This window comes from Heterodontus francisci, chromosome 10 (genome assembly GCF_036365525.1).
Source record: "Heterodontus francisci isolate sHetFra1 chromosome 10, sHetFra1.hap1, whole genome shotgun sequence".
Taxonomy (NCBI): domain Eukaryota; kingdom Metazoa; phylum Chordata; class Chondrichthyes; order Heterodontiformes; family Heterodontidae; genus Heterodontus; species Heterodontus francisci.
This window is the reverse complement of record NC_090380.1, coordinates 87698090-87718563: the sequence shown is the minus strand read 5'-3', so window position 1 is coordinate 87718563 and position 20474 is coordinate 87698090. Positions and strand designations below refer to the sequence as shown.

Below are 20474 nucleotides of genomic sequence, written 5' to 3'. Positions count from 1 at the left end.
TAAATCTTATAATATTATGATCACTGTCCCCTAAATGTGCCCCTACTGACACTTTATCAACTTGGCCCACCTCATTCCTCAGAATTAGATCCAGCAATGCCTCCTTCCTCATTGGACTGGAAATATATGCTGGGCCCTCTGTCAGATCCTTCCTGCACATCCAGAATCTCACCAGCTCCACATGCTGCACCTGAGGTGGCTGTGGTGGGGAAGAGACTGTTGCCCATCTCCTTCTGGAATGTGTCTTTGCCAAGCAGGGGTGGAAAGAGATGCAGTGGTTTTTGTCGAGGTTCATTCCAAGCAGCTCTGTAACTCTACGGGCTGTTCCCAAGGACGCACACCGACATAAACATCAACTGCTGCTGGAGGACCATCAATTCAATGAAAGACACTCTTTGGTTTGCCCGAAACTTGCTGCTTCCAGCGCAAAGAACTGTCCACGACTGAGTGTTGCAAACTGGCACATTCCAAGGTCCAGGACTAAGTGCTGAGGGACGCACTAAAGCTTGGGGCAGCCGCTGCAAAGACTCAATGGGGAAAGACCACTGTGGTAGATCCTCTTGCCATCATGAACTGAGGGGCTGGACCTTGGAATACACCAGATATGGGTTTGCTGTAAAATGTACATGGCATGTAAAATGGAGTGGAAGGGTTGTGAGGCAACTCACTCGTGTATTGAAGAAAACAGATTTCCTTTGCACTTTCTGAAATGTCAACTTGTTGCTGTTTTGAACTGTTTGTAATGTATTTTTTTTTTACAGATTTTTATGAATAAAGTATATTTTTGGGGAAACAAAGGAAATATACTGATGTAGAAAATTCTCCTGAACACACTTCAGAAACTCTTGCTGCTCTCTGCCCTTTACACTATTTCTATCCCAATCTATATTCAGATAATTAAAGTCTCCCATTATAACTATTCTATAATTCTTGCACATCTCTAATTTTCTTGCAAATTTGTTCTTCTATATTTTCCCACTAGTTGGTGGCCTATAGAATACACCCAGCAATGTAATGGTACCTCTATAGTTTCCTAGCTCTGAATAAAAGATTCTGTCCTTGACCCCTCCAGGACAACCTCTCTCTATATTCTCCTTAACTAATGCCGCCACTTTTAACGATGAAAAAAAACAGAAAATGCTGATCATTGATCCAAATAATTTGAGATGATGTTGTTGGCCTTTGAAGTTCCTTAAATTCCTTAGTTTACTTCGGTATGAGCCAGTATGGATTGAGCTAATAGGAAATGATAGTTCCCTCAAGCTGGAAATTAATGGCTTCAGGACTTCAATGTTCAAGGCTACATTTGAAAATATCCACCTTCTAAATTTGAGATTAAATGAATATGTGTAGACCTTATAAATGGGTAATATAGCCCTTCATCATCTTGGTTGAATTTTTGACTCACTGTTATTTGCAAAACAATGTGAAGAACACTTTTCTGAATATATGGTTTATAAAAACATTGGCTCATAAATTGTTGTCAAAATAACAACAGGGCTAAAAGCTCTCAATCACTATTTCTATTCAAATGTTACAGCAACCTGAGGCAAGGGCAAATGTGGAAATCCGAAGGCTGCAGCCTGAGTTGCATGCTCTGCTGTTAGCTTCGTGAAAACAGTATCTCGTTGTCTGGCTCACCATTAAAATGCATTGAACGGCATGACGTTGATGTACTTGCATGGTTGATATGAACTAAACTCGTCACAGAAAAGTAGAGCTGGTCTGAAGTGATGCATGGAGCCTGTTTTGGAGCCAGTTAAGGTTCACACATATTTAGTTAAGCATGAATTAACCATGGGAGATTCTTTTAATAATGTACTAAATGTTAATTACTGCCAATGAACCTCTCTGGCATTGAAAATTAACTATTACAAATGTGGATACTCATTCCTTCAGGTTTTACTTGTTGTTGGATGTATTAGAAATGTGATATTTAACATTCATTTTTTTGTTTTAACTTTTCCTTTCTGCCTCTCTTAATCCAATTTTCTTTCCCTCTCTTTATTTTTCTTCCTGTACCTGATTTGGCATTGAATTTACCCAGACTAATTGACATTTCTTTTTCAGTTCTTGTGCTGTTTATTTCACGACCCTTCAATCTGATTGGTTAAGGAGATATCGGGTTTCCCTTGCTGCGATGCCATCAGCACACACTTCCAGCAACTTGCATCGCAAAATATCATCAAGATTTGATGGGCAGGGTCAAGTCTGACTAACAGCAGACACAGCTGATCACTCCGCTACAGAAAATTATGGGACACTTTATTTTCCTTGAAGCTATTCTTTTCTGAATTGCACCTATGAAATGTGAAGAATGTTGTAAAATTATCCTGCTCATAAAACATTTTCCCAGGAATATAAAGTATCCTCACAACAAGCCTCACTGTGGGATAAGTTGTCCTACAGCAAATTCTGTACATTTAGCATTTGTTTCATATCAATGTTTTCTTGAATATATTCATAGAGAACACTTCAAATAGAGGAAAAATATAAAATCACCAAGGGGAATTTCCTTAGCAAAGAATAATCTGATTATCATAATGAGGGGGGCAGACAGGAAAAATGGAGTTGAGATCAGAACCAGATCAGCCATGATCTTAACAAATGGCAGAGCAGGCCTACTCCTGCTCCTAAATCCTAATTTATTTATTTAGAGATACAGCACTGAAACAGGCCCTTCGGCCCACCAAGTCTGTGCCGACCATCAACCACCCATTTATACTAATCCTACACTAATCCCATATTCCTACCACATCCCCACCTTCCCTATATCCCCCTACCTATACTAGGGGCAATTTATAATGGCCAATTTACCTATCAACCTGCAAGTCTTTGGCTGTGGGAGGAAACCGGAGCACCCGGCGAAAACCCACCCGGTCACAGGGAGAACTTGCAAACTCTGCACAGACAGTACCCAGAATCAAACCCAGGTCCCTGGAGCTGTGAGGCTGCGGTGCTAACCACTGCACCACTGTGCCGCCTTAAATGTTCTGAAGAATCTGAATTAAAGTTCAAAAATTTTTTTTTAGAGATACAGCACTGAAACAGGCCCTTCGGCCCACCGAGTCTGTGCCGACCATCAACCACCCATTTATACTAATCCTAGTTCGATTCTGGGTACTGCCTGTGCGGAGTTTGCAAGTTCTCCCTGTGTCTGCGTGGGTTTCCTCCGGGTGCTCCGGTTTCCTCCCACATGCCAAAGACTTGCTGGTTGATAGGTTAATTGGCCATTATAAAATTGCCCCTAGTATAGTTAGGTGGTAGGGAAATATAGGGACAGGTGGGGATGTGGTAGGAATATGGGATTAGTGTAGGATTAGTATAAATGGGTGGTTGATGGTCGGCACAGACTCGGTGGGCCGAAGGGCCTGTTTCAGTGCTGTATCTCTAAACTAAACTAAACTAAACTACACAAATCCCATATTCCTACCACATCCCCACCTGTCCCTATATTTCCCTACCACCTACCTATACTAGGGGCAATTTATAATGGCCAATTTACCTACCAACCTGCAAGTCTTTTGGCTTGTTAAACGCCTTTTATGCCGATTTGCATTTTACATCATCGAAAACACAAAGGAAATAGAAATCAGTTGTCACTTTCTTTATGAGTTTCCCACCAAGTAATTTTATCCTCATCAATCAAGTGAAAAATCCAAGTAAAGTTTTAACATATTGTCCGAATGGTGCCAAAGGAAAGGGAAATGTGACAGTATAATGGGAGAGGTGATGAGCACACATTTCTTTTGTAAAATGTCATTGCACTGATACACGTATGGTTTTAATTTTCCATGCTTTAAGTAGAAACATATGGTTTAGAGTTCTTACCAACATCAACCTCGAATGGCTCTCCATTGTCAGGCAGCGTGATGTTCTGCTTGGTGTATCGACCACCGTATCCAAGAATGTAGCCTTGCAGCTTGATGGCAGGGCTGGAGCTAAGGTACTTTAATACAATACTGTCATCCTTAGCAGTAATCCGCACTTTTAAGCTTTGTCTTTTAACTGGGGATAAATCACAAAGAAGAAAAAGAAAAAATTTGTTGAATCTTGAAAAAATACATTACCAACCCACTGAGTCAGGAGAACAGAGAGATAAATGTAGGAGCACCTACACACCTTAAAGAAATACGAACCATCCAGAACTTTTTTTTTAGTTCATTTATGGGATGTGGGCCTCGCTGGCTCGGCCAGAATTTATTACCCATCCCTAATTGCCCTTGAGAAGGTGGTGGTGAGCTGCCTTCTTGAACCGCTGAAGTCCATGTGAGGTAGGTACACCCACAGTGCTGTTAGGAAGGGAGTTCCAGGATTTTGACCCAGTGACAGTGAAGGAACGGTGATAAAGTTCCAAGTCAGGATGGTGTGTGACTTGGAAGGGACTTGCAGGTGATGGTGTTCCCATGCATTTGCTCCTCTTATCCTTCTAGTTAGGGGAGGTTGCGGATTTGGAAGGTGCTGTCTAAGGAGCCTTGGTGCATTGCTGCAGTGCATCTTGTAGATGGTACACACTGCCGCCAATGTGCATCGGTGGTGGAGGGAGTGAATGTTTGTGGATGGACTGCCAATCAAGCAGGCTGCTTTGTTCTGGATGGTGTCGAGCTTCTTGAGTGTTGTTGGAGCTGCACCCAACCAGGCAAGTGGAGAGTATTCCATCACACTCCTGACTTGTGCCTTGTAGATGGTGGACAGGCTTTGGGGAGTCAGGAGCCGAGTTACTCGCCGCAGGGTTCCTGGCCTCTGACCTGCTCTTGCAGTCACGGTATTTATATGGCTACTCCAGTTCAGTTTCTGGTCAATGATAAGCCCTATAATGTTGATACTGGGTGATTTAGCGATCGTAATGCCATTGAATGTCAAGGGGAAATGATTACATTCTCTCTTGTTGCAGATGGTCATTGCCTGGCACTTGTGTGGCACGAATGTTACTTGCCATTTATCTGCTCAAGCCTGGATATTGTCCAGGTCTTGCTGCTTTTCTACAAGGGGGTGGTAGAGGCAGGAACCCTCACAACATTTAAGTAGTATTTAGATGAGCACTTGAAACACATACAAGGCTATGGGCCAAGTGCTGGAAAATGGGATTAGAATAGTCAGGTGCTTGATGGCCGGAATGGACACAATGGGCCGAAGGGCCTGTTTCTGTGCTGTATAACTCTATGATTCTACACGGACTGCTTCAGTATCTGAGGAGTCACGAATGGTGCTGAACATTGTGCAATCATCAGCAAACATCCCCACTTCTGACCTTATGATTGAAGGAAGGTCATTGATGAAGCAGCTGAAGATGGTTGGGCCTAGGACACTACCCTGAGGAACTCCTGCAGTGATGTCCTGGAGCTCAGATGATTGACCAACAACCACAACCATCTTCCTTTGCGCTAGGTATGACTCCAACCAGCAGAGTTTTCCCCCGATTGCCATTGACTTCAGTTTTGCTACGGCTCCTTGATGCCATACTCGGTCAAATGCTGCCTTGATGTTAAGGGCAGTCACTTTCACCTCACCTCTTGAGTTCAGCTCTTTTGTCCATGTTTGAACCAAGGCTGTAATGAGGTCAGGAGCTGGCCCTGGCGGAACTCAAACTGAGCGTCACTGAACAGGTTATTGCTAAGCAAGTGCTGCTTGATAGCACTGCCAATGACACCTTCCATCATTTTGCCGATGATTGAGAGTAGATTGATGGGATGGTAATTGGCCGGGTTGGACTTGTCCTGCTTTTTGTGAACAGGACATACCTGGGCAATTTTCCACATTGCCAGGTAAATGCCAGTGATGTAGCTGTACTCGAATAGCTTGGCTAGGGGCGCAGCAAGTTCTGCAGCACAGGTCTTCAGTACTATTGCCAGGGCCCATAGCCTTTGCAGTATCCAGTGCCTTCAGTCGTTTCTTGATATCAAACGGAATGAATCGAATTGGCTGAAGTCTGACATCTGTGATGCTGGGGACTTCAGGAGGAGGTTGAGATGAATCATCAACTGAAGATTGTGATTGTTGCAAATGCTTCAGCCTTATCTTTCGCACTGATATGCTGGGCTCTCATCATTGAGGATAGGGATATTTGTGGAGCCACTTCCTCCTGTTAGTTGTTTAATTGTCCACCACCATTCATGGCTGGATGTGGCAGGACTGCAGAGCTTAGATCTGATCTGATGGTTATGGGATCACTTAGCTCTGTCTATCGCATGCTGCTTACGCAGTTTGGCACACAGATAGTCCTATGTTGCAGCTTCACCATTTTGACACCTCATTTTGAGATATGCCTGGTGCTGCTCCTGGAATGCCCTCCTGCACTCTTCTTTGAACCAGGGTTGGTCTCCTGGCTTGATGGTAGCGGGAGAGTGGGGGATATGCCAGGCCATGAGGTTACAGATTGTGGATAAGTACAATTCTGCTGCTGCCGATGGTCCATTGCGCCTCATGGATGCCCAGTTTTGCATTGCTAGATCTGTTCGAAATCTATCCCATTTAGCACGATGGTAGTGCCACACAACACGATGGAGAGTATCCTCAATGTGAAGGTAGGACTTTGTCTCCACAAGGACTGTGCGGTGGTCACTCCTACCAATACTGTCATGGACAGATGCATCTGCGGCAGGCAAATTGGTGAGAATGAGGTCAAGTATGTGTTTCCCTCTTGTTAGTTTCCTCACCACCTGCCGCATACCCAGTCTAGCAGCTATGTCCTTTAGGACTTGGCCTGCTCGGTCAGTAGTGGTGCTACCGAGCCACTCTTGGTGATGGACATTGAAGTCCCCACCCAGAGTACATTCTGTGCCCTTGCCACCCTCAATGCTTCCTCCAAGTGATGATCAACATGGAGGAGTACTGACTCATCAGCTGAAGGAGGGCGGTAGGTGGTAATCAGCAGGAGGTTACCTTGGTCATGTTTGACCTGATGCCATGAGACTTCATGAGGTCCAGAGTTGATGTTGAAGACTCCCAGGGCAACTCCCTCCCGACTGTAAACCACTGTGCTGCCACCTCTGCTGGATCTGTCTTTCCAGAGGGACAGAACATACCGGGTATGATGATGGCAGTGTCTGGGACATTGTCTGTAAGGTATGATTCCGTGAGTATGACAAGTCAGGCTGTGGCTCAACTAGTCTGTGGGACAGCTCTCCCAACTTTGGCACAAGCCCCCAGATGTTAGTAAGGAGGACTTGCAGGGTCAACAGGGCTGGGTTTGCCGTTGTCGTTTCAGGTGCCTAGGTCGATGCCGGGTGTTCCATCCAGTTTCATTCTTTTTTATTGACTTTGTATCAGTTCGATACAACTAAGTGGCTTGCTAGGCCATTTCAGAGGGCATTTAAGAGTCAACCACATTGCTGTGGGTCTGGAGTCACATGTAGGCCAGACCAGGTAAGGACAGAAGATTTCTTTCCCTAAAAGGGGGACATTAGTGAACCAGATGGGTTTTTACAACAATCAATTATGCTTTCATGGCCATCATTAGACTTGCTTTTAATTCCAGATTTATTAATTGAATTCAAATTCCACCTTCTGCTGTGATGGGATTCGAACCCACATCCCCAGAGAAATACCCTGGGTCTCTGGGTTACTAGTCCATATATCTACTTAACCAAGAGAAATATTTAAGCTAATGTTGCCTGAAGCCTGCCACAATCAACATAGGTAACATAGTACCCCAGTCCTCTTAAGACTGCAGAAGCCTTTAAATTAGTGTTGGCTAAGTTATAAAAAAAAGTCCAAGAGGACCCTATAAATCTAGTAGACAATATGATGGAATCATAACTAGTGTGCTGCCAAACACAAGTGATGCAAGACTGCCTTCTCCCAAGGCCTTGCACTGCTCTCCTCTGGAGTCAAGTTGAGATCCAAGTCTAGAAATTATAATACAAGTTTCGCACCACTGTGAAACTTGCCAGGGAAGCAGCTCCCGTCTATCTGGCTGTTGTCTTTGACCTGGCCGCTGAGATCTTGGAGCTGGAGGGCAACGCGGCCCATGACACCAAGGTGGGGGGTTGTTGGTGGGGTGGTTGAACTCAGGAGCTTCTTGCGCAGGATTAGTACTCTCCACACAAATGGTTAGGTCCAAGAAGTCCAGGATATTGAACCTCAGACTTCATTCGAATGAAGATGGTGCTGCAATGAGAGGTCACACAGGTTAGGTCAAATCATAGCGTCAGGGGAGACATCGGGGGTCGTGGAGTGAGACATTGGGTGGAATCTTGTGCTGATTGAATATTTTCAGGAGTCGGGACTATTTCCATGTGCTGACCCCTCACGGGTCTGATGTGTGCACTCAGGTGCGGTCTTCAGGGAGGTGGCCTCCTAATTGGCTTCCTCTGCATCCACCATCTGATTAATGACAGTGGCTGGGTTCCTGAGGCTGCAGGCCCAATGGGAGGGCCCACAGCGATGTCCTGCCAGCAGCTCCACTGGGAGAGCTGGGCACTGCACAGGCATGCGAGAGACCATGAGAGTGCCTTAGGATGGAGGTGCCCTCTGAAGAATTATGATATTTTTAAAAATCCATGTGGCCACAGTAGGGTGTCCATTTGTCCAGTTTTGTGCCAGACAGTCCAGATTTCAGTATATCTGGCCCCATTCTGGTACTGAACACCCTTAGGTCCAGTATTTTGAAGTTGCAATGCCATGGCCCAGCCTGAGGGGATGGTCCGTTCATTCGTGGGCACTCGGCGACCAGTGTGGAGATGATTTAAAATGAATGATATCAAAATCAACCAATTGGAAGCTGGGCGATTCCAAATGGTCACCCTACCAGCCTCATTGGTTAAATGTCAGCCATTAAATCATTTCCAGGTGGGCACATGCCAGCAGGAAAAGGTTGCCCTAGCAGCCTCATTGAGGCTGTCGATGAGAGTTCACAAAACAGGATCCCAGCATTGTCCTCATCACCACATCCACCATCATTCACCAATTCAAAATGCCCTTGGTGGGTACATTGGCTGTAAATTGTTGATATTATGAGTTATTATACTACATATATTGTTATATTACACATATTATTAGTGCTGTTATTATTGGTAATTATTACTTAAACTTAATCAATAAAGTGATTCAGTATGCAAAAAATGCAATTGCAGTGCTCCGTGCTCACTTTAATTATATCAGCAGGCCTTAAGGTAGCAATAAGGGAATTGATAATCTGAATGTGGCAGGAAGGGATTGAGCGTACAAACTTAAGAGTGCGCCATCAGATAAGGCTAGAGCGCGAAAAAAATAAAAAGACAGACTTGAAGGCACTCTATCTGAATGCACACAGCATTCGCAACAAGGTAGATGAATTGATGTCACAAATGGATGTAAACTGGAATGATCTAATTGCCATTGTGGAGACATGGCTACAAAGTGACCAAGGCTGGGAACTGAATGTCCAAGGTTATTCGACATTTAGGAAGAATAGGCAAAAAGGAAAAGCAGGTGGGGTAGTGCTGTTAATAAAGGATGAGATCAGTACATTAGCGAGAGAGGATCTTAGATTGAAGGATCAAGATATGGAATCTGTTTGGGTGGAGTTAAGAAACAGAAAAAGGCAGAAAACATTGGTAGGAGTTGTTTATAGGCCACCAAACTGTAGTGGTAATGAGGGGATGGTATAAATCAGGAAAATAGAGGTGCAAGTAACAAGGGTAATACAGTAATCATGGGGGACTTTGATCTACATATAAACTGCGTAAACCTAATTAGCACGAATGCAATGGAGGACAAATTCCTGGAATGTATATGAGATGGTTTTCGAGAACAGTATGTTGAGGAACCAACTAGAGGAAGGGATACTTTAGATTTAGTATTGTGCAATGAGAAATAGCTAATAAATAATCTTATTGTAAAGGAGACTCTAGGGAAGAGTGACCATAATATGAGAGAATTTTACATTAAGTTTGAAAGTGATGTAGTTCAATCTGAAACTAGGGTCTTAAATCTAAACAAAGGAAACTATGAAGGTATGAGGGGCAAATTGGCTGTGGTAGATTGGGAAACTACATTAAAAGGTATGACGGTAGACTGGCAATGCCTAACATTTAAAGAATTAATGCATTGTTTACAACAAATTTACATTCCTTTGAGGCACAAAAAAAACAGCAGGAAAGGTGATCCAACCATGGCTAACAAGAGAAATTAAAGATTGCATTAGATTAGGGTTGTTCAACATACAGCCCATGGGCCAGAATCTGGCCCGCTAAAGGTTTCCATCCGGCCCGCAGATGTAAACTGTACCTGGCCATTTCTCCTCATTGCTGTGTGGTTTCTGCCCTCAGCCATTTGCTTTGCCCTTTCCCTGAATCGGAATTTCAAACTTGGCCCCATTTTAGCTCCAAACACCAGCTACGGTGGTCGCTCTGGGGTCAAGCCCAGTGTTGCCAGAACATCAGGCACCTGAGTGGGCAGCTACATGTTTGTCAGAACCCGGCTCCCATGCAACATGGCTGCGTTCACAGCCTGCCTCTATTATGCACACTTGCAGTGAGTGCGGGGAGCAGAGTATGCGGGGAGCGAGAGAGACAGTTGTGGGGGGGAGGAGAGAGAGAGAGAGGAGGAAGGGAGACAAGACTGAGAGAGGTGGGAAAGGAGACAGACAGAGAGAGAGGGGGAGGGAGACAGAGAGAGAGGGACGAGAGAGACAGACGGGGTGGGGAAGGGAGAGACAGATGTGGGTGGAGGGGGGGGGGAGAAAGAGATCGAGATCACTGCTGACAGATGGACACCTATCCGGAATACTCCTCATCGTACATCAAGTGTGCGGGCAGAAATTGAGTACTTACACAAGCAAAAACAATGCCAGGTAGATCACTAAATCAGTGTTCAACATAGTGATGAGAAAGTAAGTCAATCAATTAATCTTCTCATTTAAATCTTCCTCACAAAAATGCACATTTGTTGTTGATTTGATTAATAGTAAGATAAATTGCATCAGCGAGGTACCGCACCTTGCACAACAGAGGGGACTGGAGCTGCAGGAGGAAGAAGAAGGTGAATACAGCTCTGCATCTTCGGAAGTGGAGGAAGGGGGAGGAGCAGGAACCTGATGTGGCCAGGGTACCTGCAGTTGCAAACTTAGGTGGCTGGGATGCCAGGGGTGGACTCATTCAGGCACGCTTCAGCTAATCTGAGGCAGTGCAGCCAGCTGGCACCTGCTGTGCCCCCTCAGCCCCCAACACCAAGCAGTCCCACAGTCAACAATCTATTCTTCTCATTGACATCCATTTCCCATCTTATACTCTTGCCATAACATTTTTCCTCAATGTTGAAGGCCACTTGGCAAGACAACGGGCAACAATGTGGATGAATGGTCAATGGATGCTTGAAATAAATTTTATGGTGCATCAACTTGGACAATAAAATGACAATTTAAGCAACCCAAATGATTTCCTTTGTGAAACTACAAAGTCTTTCCCTTCCTTTTTCTATTACTCCCAAGTGGTACCACCCTTGTGGCTTCAGCAGAGCTAGAGGCAGACCGCTTGTTCCCCTTCTGACTGTGGCCAATGTCCTCTAGGTTTTGGAGCCGATGGGGGCCCCATCAAAGACTGCCCATCTCCAGGGGCAGACTTGGTCATCGGGGCAGGTGGCAGCATATGGGCTCTGACTGAGATGGGGCACGGGGGCAAGCGTGGAAGCACTTTTGAGCAGAGTCCCCACTTCCATCTTCCCTTTCCTCTCATGGACCACCCGCACTTCCCTGCTGGTCAAGAGCTGAAGAACACTTTGCTGCACTTCAGTGAGGCACTGAACAGCCAATTTGAGACTTTCCTCCATCCTGTTTGAAGTGGCAGACTGAGGGCTGAATTTAACGGGCCCCCTGGAGATGGGCTCGGAGATGGGGAACCCACAGTACTGCGACGGGAGGTGGGAGGCGGAGTACCTTTCCCGTCACACCGCAATTCAGTCGGGGGCGGGAAAGGCAAATGAAGGCCTTGCTGCCCAGAGGCAACTTGAGGCACTTAAGAGGCCTAGTATCAGTCACTCAAAGGCCTCTTCCCCCCTGCCATGGGGAGGCAACTTCCCTGTGTGCTTGGGGGGGTGGGGGCCTCTGTGGGAAAACAACCCAACCCACCTCCCTGAACCCCCTTCCCCCTGCACTCAAAGCCCACCCTCCCTCCCCCCGCAATCACTGGGGCCTGCCGGTTTGGCCCCGGGGACCTGCTTCACTTACCTGAGGTCTGGGTCACCAGCGCTAGGCCTGGTCTCAGGCCTCCTGTACCACCAGCAGTAGCCACAGTTACTGGTGGCGCTGGCAATACTACTGAGCTGCCAGCCCTCTGATTGTCTGGCAGCTCTTGGAGGCAGGATCCCCGTCTATAAAGGAACAGGTAGCTTGGTGCGAAGCTGGTAATTGCCCAAGTGCCATTAAATAGAGCGTGGGGGTGGGGCTCCGAATGGCCAAGGAGGGGGTGCCACTGCATTTTCAGCCCGGCGCTAGGGGCCCCAGCAGCTTCACTAAACTCTGCTCTGAGTTTTCAGGCCATTGGTGAGGGCCAGCATGCATTCGGAGGCATGCCGTGTCTGATTCTCCATGCAGGAGGCCATTCTTTCCATGAAGGTAGACATCAGCGTGAAGGCCTGAGCCATCATGGCACTCATGGTGAAGACTGTCTCCTCCAATCTCTCTCCAATAGTGCGCAGTGCCTCTGGAAATGTTGACAGAACCTCACATATTTTCTGCTGCTGCTCCAGAACAGTCCTCTTGGTCGATGATCCCCTGGGCTCGGCAACAGCACCCATTAAAGCAGAGCTTGGAGGGTCCTATGCCCTCCAAAGGAGACTATGCACTGCTATTTCTGCCTCTAGCATCTGCTCCTGTTCACTTATGATGTGTGGCTCACCATGTGACAACCCAGATACCTGTCTTGGAGGCTCCACCGAAGTGTGTGTATCAGAGCTTGTGGAGGTTGTGCCTGATACGTGTGACTGAGATCCTCAGAGTGCGTGATCTCATCTGAGGAGTCTTCCTTCTCCTCTGGCACCTGTTCCTGAGGGGCATTTGAAGAACCTGTGGGAGACAAGGAGAACATTTGTAGAGGGTGACTGCATGATGGCACTAAAGATGAGGAAGAATGTCAGTGGTGACTGTTCAGATTGGGATGTGCGGAGGTGCCTTGAGAGGGAGGAATGGGTGGATCGGTAAGGTGTGTTTGTCTAAGGAGTGCTGGACAGGGAAACGCTGGGGAAGCCAATCTTGGTGGTTTGGCAGTTCAATGCGGTATGTGACTCACTTTTCTTGCCCTGATGAGGTCATTGAACCTCCGGCAGCACTGTATCCATGAGCAAGGGAGCACATTCCTGCTGTCTCACCTCCTCAGCCACTTCCACCCATGCTTGCTTCATTTCAGAGAGAGACTTCTTTCTCCCATCCACCCATACCATAATGTCCAACAATGCTTCAGAGAACCAGGAGCAAAGTTCCCTCATTAAGACTCCATCACTCAAGCTGCTGTCTCACTTGCCAGTTGCAGAATGGCTCCATTCTTGCCCTTGCCAGGGTCCCTTTAAATACTGAGGCTTCAACAGTCAGGTGCGTGTCATGATCATACTCACCCATTTTGATTGTTCAGGAAACCATGGAAGCAGGATGCTAATGCCATACCTCAGTTAAAGAACCACAGAAAAACTTGCTCCATGATCTTTCAGGTTCCCGAACCTCTGCCAGCCTCCCCTGCTGTGAGTGGGTCCAAATGTTCAAATTCAGCCAATTATTTGCCTTTTGCTTATCTGTGGGCTTGCTCCAGGTACATTTAATGCCTCTCCATTACTTCATTGAAATTAATTTTTATGTCATCTAGCAGTTTTCTATTAAGCAGTGTGCAAGTCATCTAACTGGTCTATGCCAGTGTTTCTGCTCCACGTGAGCCTCCTTCCACCTTATTTAATTGAACTCCATCAACATATCCTTCCATTCCTTTCCCTTGTGTACTTATCTAGCTTCCCCTTAAATGCATCTATACTTAATTCTGAAAGAGTAAAATTTACTTTTTTCCCCAGAATAAAGCAAGCCTAAAATCTTATTTTTTTCCATCTTACAGCCCCAAATTGTCAAATTAGGAGTGTTATGGAAAGTTATTTTTCTCTCCTTTAAACTCAATAATTTGCAGATGTCCCATGGGTTTTTTTTTTAAACAGTGCTTCAGAAAATGATGAATGCTATTCACATAAAAATGTGTCAAGAACACAGAATTGCTAAAGAACTGTAACATTTTGAAAACTTGTCTGGACTATTTACTGAATTCAACAACTGCAATTCTCATAAGGGACGTACTGTGCCGTTGACGACAGTGCGAAGGTATGTGCAATCATCCTGTCGAACAGATTTTGGTTTCCAAAAGCCTTCCTAATTGACTAGTTATTGTCAACCTCTAAAAAATCGATTTAACAATACTACTTTATTGATGAGTGAAAACAAAATATATATTTATACAAACAATGACAATTGTGAAGTTATGCAGTCAATGGCTGGCAATCAGCCAATAAAACAACTTCCTGATGTCAGATGGCCCATTGTTGAAGTAACAGGGTAATCAATCACAAGCACCCGAGTAGCAAAGGCGACTGGAATGTTTTCAAAGCTACAATTTAAGGGCCACGTAGGATCCTTGGCCCAATACAATAAAGTAGTTACAGACTTCATAAAATCACAAGTGCTGGGTTTTATCATTATGATCACAATTTGTTAAAGGGTAATGGTCATTTCGAGCTTTAATGTTCTCTCCGATTTGCATCAATGGCTTCACTAATAAGCATGTTATTGCTGGTAATTGATATAATGCCTTGTGCAATTCTATTATGGTTATATTAAAGGGGAGTGGCCTTGCAAAAGGTTTTCGTGAACCAAAAAAGAAGAAATGGGAAAAGTACATACAAATAACACAAAAGTGTGTTTCACCATCATTTACATCATCGCAATTTACAAATGAAAACAGAGTTCCCAAATAGTTTTTTTGTGTTGATCGTCCCAACACCAGCTGCACTGCTGACCTTTTGAAAGCTGAAGAACTCATTTTTAATAAGGAGTGTGTTTCAAATCAAGATGAATATTTTGAAGAAAAATAATGTAATTGAACATCATATAATTCACACGACAGCAAACTGTGAAGCGCACACATTTTTTTTTGCAAGAATAATATTTTTTGAATATGATGCAGAAATGCTACCATATTATCCGCACTAGCTCTGGTGTTGATAGCACAGAATCTATAACCTTCTGGCCAATCAGTGCAGGTGCTGCTAGACCAGAAAGTTGCAGATTCAGAAGTAGAGCTTAACAGGAATAAGTTTTGGAAGTATTTTTCCCCAGCACATTTGGTACAGCACTTTGTGAAAATGAAGCATTCCATTCTGCGCAGTGAAAGGGAAGTGACAAAAAAAAAATCAATATTGTCTAGTCCATGCCTTTGAATTACACAGTCTGTTAACCACTTTTGGATGACTCAAAGAAGCCTACAGTGCCAACCATTCCATTCTCTATACTAATATTAAGCATTATACAGAAATTACTTACAAATGCAATAAAAGGGGGAAAGCATAATAAATCTCAGAAAAAGACTATATAAGCTGAGAAACATGAAAGAAGAAATGAAGTTCCTATTTTTACTATGTTTATAATTTATTCCTTACTAATCTAATAACATTTTCTGAATTGTCATTTAGCTTTGTGAGCAGAAATCGTGGCCTTACATACACATTTGCTCCAAATGAAAATGTAATTGTAAACATATGACCAGATTGTCACACTGCAAACTTAACAGAATATTCTAGCAATGTTCAATGTTGGTCTTTGCTCCTGATCACAATAATGTTTTTTGTTAAATTCCTAAGTTTTTGAGATTTTTTTCCCATAGTTAAGCATCGTGCTTTTTTCATAAATTCTTATAAAAATATGAATCACAAGCAAGTTATTTGAAAATTATTAAACGTTAAGCATTGACAGTAGCAGCATTTTATTCTGATAATGTAGAACAACATATAAACTTTCAGTGAAAATAAGTTGAACAATTGGGATAAGTGCAAAAGTTCCCCTGCCCCCCAAAAATGGATAGAGACTGAGCAAAAGGTTTCCTTCGTTCAGCTATTAAGGTGAATGTACATATTTTTTTCAACAATGTTACGATCAGGTGAGGAGGGGTCAAAAGGCTCCCCTCTTGTCCCTCTCCTTGTTTGACCGTAACAGGGTTTATTCCTTTTTAGACAGTGTATGTGCTTACCAAGTCAGTGAGTCTTTAACCCCTTATGTGTTATGATCATAAAAGGACAGGTTTTCTTGAGTTTAAACAAGAAGGACTAGTTTATTGTACTTAAAATATAAACCTGATCCAAGTAAAAATAATAAACTACGCTCCAACTTTCTCACACACACACAGGTTACAGAGTGATGAAGAATACTTTGGTTGGATTAGAGTCTTGAACAAACAAAAATAATATACAGTCTTTGGGGTCTGGTTGTCTTCTGGCTGAAGTCATGATCCTGAAGTTCCTGGCTGGTAGAAGGTCCCCTTAGTTCAGTGTTTATTTGGAGATAGTAATGTAGGTGGCTTTCTCCCCCGGGGTCTCTGTCTGTATCAATGACAGACTTGGAAATTCCACAATCGCAGACAGGGTTTGTAACTTTAAGTATTACCTGGAGAGAGAGGGAGAGAGAGACACACACACACACACACACACACACACACACACACACACACACACACACAGCCCCACTGGGGTCCTGCACTGATTAGCTCTCAAAGCTTGTCTGCCACATGTAACAGAAACTCCAAGTTTTCACACAGACTGAGGAGACTGTCACATGATTTTGTCAGTGTATTCTTTTTTTCACTTTAATGAGATCCAAGTCTAAGAATTTTAATCTCTCTCAGGTCTTATTGTTTCAATGTTTATCTCCTGGAGGTTCATCTCCACTAGTGTGAATGCTCCAAGATGGCTTTGAATGTACTGCTAATGAGGGCGATACCAGATAATTCACTCAACTGTTAAGCCTTTGTTCTGGATGAGAGCTATTTAGACTTCGATGCCTTGGAATGTGAGGTATTTCAATGCAAATTGTGGTAGCCATCTTAGCTGCCATTTTTTAAAAAGTTGAATGTAGGATTCCAGCTTTCCTTTTTACAGGTTTAATGCAGGTTTCCAACCGATGAATTAAAAATCATCATTCAGCGTAGCATGTTTTTCATGAAAGCAACAAAAACAATAATTTGCATTTATATAGCATTTTGACATAGGAAAACAGCTCAAGGTGCTTCACAGAAGAGTAATCAATCAAAACTTGGCACTGAGCCAAAGAACAAACATTAGGAAGGGCAACTAAAAGCTTGCTTCGAGTTCAAGTTTATGGAGAGTGAAAGATGTGAAGCTGACCAGGAGAGCATTCAGATAGTTCAGTTTGGAGGTAAAGAAAATATGGATGGACATTTGGTAGCAGATGAACTGAGATAGGAGACAAGACTGGTGCTGCTACAGTGGTGGAAGTAGGCATTCTTTCTGATGGAGAGAATATGGAATCAGAAGCTCAATGCAAGGTTAAGTAGGAGGACAAGGCATTGAAAAGTCTGTTTCAACCTGAGATATGTCTGGGCAGTGGGATGGAATTGGTGGCAAGGTTACAGAGTTTGTGGCAGTTGCCGAAGATGATGGCTTCAATGTTCATTTGGAGGAAATTGCAGCACACCCAGGACTGGATGTTGCACAAGCAGGCTTGAATCCCTTTTTCATTTTAGAAACTACTGCATATGAAATGGAATCTTAGACAGAGTGGTTCCACCACCCGGTAAATGTTTGCATCCACTGTAGCTCTTACCCAACGTTCGAATGGAGTGCAAGACATAGGTCTAGGAATTTAAGCAGCTTGGTAACCAAACATATGGTTTAATAGGCAATGGACTTTTTTATGATTAACTTGTGGCCTAATAAGTTATTCATGTAACCAAGGCCAGGCCTGCTATGTGAAATGATATTTCTTTGACTATGGAGAAAAAGGCTACATTTCTTCTTATTTCTGGTTCTCACAGCAGACTTTGCATAAAGCAGAGACCATCAAAAGGCTCTGCATGCTGATAACCACCTTCTTAGTGTCACTACCGTCTTCCAATGAATTCTACTTCTTTGCTTGATGTTCCAAGAATAGCTAATCATATGATATTAATTCCCACTGAATCTTTAAATATTCGCAACAGACCCCAATTTGTACCATAGATAATCTAGCAGAAGATGATTTTAGAACCTCAAAGGTTGGAATATGGAAAATGTAATTTATTTGGCAAAGATTAAAAGTGGACAAAATGTTGAAGTGAGGTAGAATACTGTCCTTTCACCTCAGAGATTGTAGTTTTGAATTCCGCCCAGACTGATTTTATTTTTATAGAGACACAGCACTGAAACAGGCCCTTAGGCCCACCGAGTCTGTGCTGACCATCAACCACCCATTTATACTAATCCTACACTAATTCCATATTCCTACCACATCCCCACCTGTCCCTATATTTCCCTACCAGCTACCTACACTAGGGGCAATTTATAATGGCCAATTTACCTATCAACCTGCAAGTCTTTGGCATGTGGGAGGAAACCCACGCAGACACAGGGAGAACTTGCAAACTCCACTCAGGCAGTACCCAGAATTGAACCCAGGTCGCTGGAGCTGTGAGGCTGCTGTGCTAACCACTGCGCCACTGTGCCGCCCGATGAGATGACAGCACTAGATTCAAAGGCCAAAAATAAAGTTCGGATTGTTTCAACCTAGTTTCTAATTGGTACAAACCTTCAGCACAAATCTGCCTATAGTTTTTCATTAGTTGTCAATAAAATGAGAATCTGATTCAAAGATGCCAAAATAATGGCTGATGTGGAAAATGGAAATGTCAAAATGGTGCAGTAGGAATGTGGCCCTGTGAGACCGGTGTTAATGTACATTTGAGAGGTACCTTTTCCATGTATTGAATTCAAAGATTGCTTAAATGTTAATACTGGATTCAAAAATATTGTACTTTCCAGCACTGACATCCCTCAACTCTGGCATAAATACTTTGCCTGCTTCTAAAACAGAACTATAAAAACACCAGTGAGATTGCCAAATTATAGTTCAGATCAGCTTTTAAGTCTACAATAGCAATTTTGACCTGGGAGTCCAATTATGAAATAAGTAACCATTAATCACCAACTTTTCTCATTTCTTTATGGCAAATCCTTATACTTAAACTATAAACCAACCCTTTATAAAATGCAATGTAGATTCTTAGTAAAAATGAAGCTTCTAGAAGTTATATGAAGAAATGTTGTGTATATAAGTAGAGAGGATGTTTCCACTGGCAGGTGAAGCTAGGACAAGAGGGCATAGCCTCAAGATTAGAGGGAGCAGATTTAGGACTGAATTAAGAAGGAACTTCTTCACCCAGAGGGTTGTTAATCTATGGAATTCCTTGCCCAGTGAAGTAGTTGACGCTTCTTCAGTAAACATTTTTAAAGCTAAGGTAGATATCTTTTTGAACAATAAAGGAATTAAGGGATACGGTGAGAGCGCGGGTAAGTGGATCTGAGCCCACGAAAAGATCAGCCATGATCTTATTGAATGGTGGAGCAGGCTCGAGGGGCTGGACGGCCTACTCCTGCTCCTAGTTCTTATGATCTTATGTATATGGACTTCCAAAAGCACTTTGATAAAATTTCACATATTAGGCTGTTAGCAAACTGAAGCCCATGGGATAAAAGGGAAATAACAGCATGGATACAAAATTATACAGAATTAATGGGCCATTTGGTCTCCTTCTGTGCTGTACTATTCTATGATACTGTCTTTAATGAATGTTTTGCTAAGAAATAAAAATGCCACTAATCCATCAGACACTCTGGTATCAGTATTGCTTCCTAGTTCCTTTAAATAAAATCAATTCTAATAGTAAAAATCTGGTCAATTGCTTCATCATTTATAGTTCTCAAATTATAATATTTGCTTTAGAATTTTTTTCTTTTTAAGTTTTTTTTATTTGAAGAACATTGTGAAAAGGGCAATCAGGAGCCTGGTACCAATAACCAACATGAAATCTGGATTATAATTATAGACTTTTTTTTGTTTTTGAATAAATATCACTCAGAATTATATCACAAATGCAAACTCATGCGTAAACATTTTTACCCTGGAATCAATTCAAAGCAACTTTATCCTATGACACAGACCTGAAACATTAACTTTGGTTTTCTCTCCAGATGCTGCCTGACTTGCTGAGTATTTCCAGCATTTTCTTCAGATTTTGTTTCAGATTGCCAGCATCTGCAGTATTTCGCTTTTGTATTCGTGTTCCCTCAGTATAAACATGCCTAGAAATTCTCAACCGCAAATGCACGACATTGCATTTGTACATGTTGAAGACCATCTCCCATATAGGCTCACTCCTCTAATTTATCAAAATTAGTCTTCATCATTTTGATATGGTATCAATTCAAGTATACATTTTCATTCAAATAGTCTATCCTCAACCCTTCATACAGTGCATGACATTTAC

General features: G+C 43.2%; 1 protein-coding gene across 14 annotated transcripts in view; it reads right to left on the bottom strand.

The window, feature by feature from the left end:
* The window catches only part of LOC137374607 (fibronectin type III domain-containing protein 1-like), a 323625-nt gene that overhangs the window by 286543 nt on the left and 16608 nt on the right, over window positions 1-20474 (bottom strand). For all 14 annotated transcript variants that reach the window (XM_068040959.1, XM_068040964.1, XM_068040968.1 and 11 more), the window contains exon 2: window positions 3832-4008. In XM_068040959.1, coding sequence (XP_067897060.1) covers window positions 3832-4008 — 177 coding nt within the window. The remainder of the gene's footprint in view (window positions 1-3831; window positions 4009-20474) is intronic.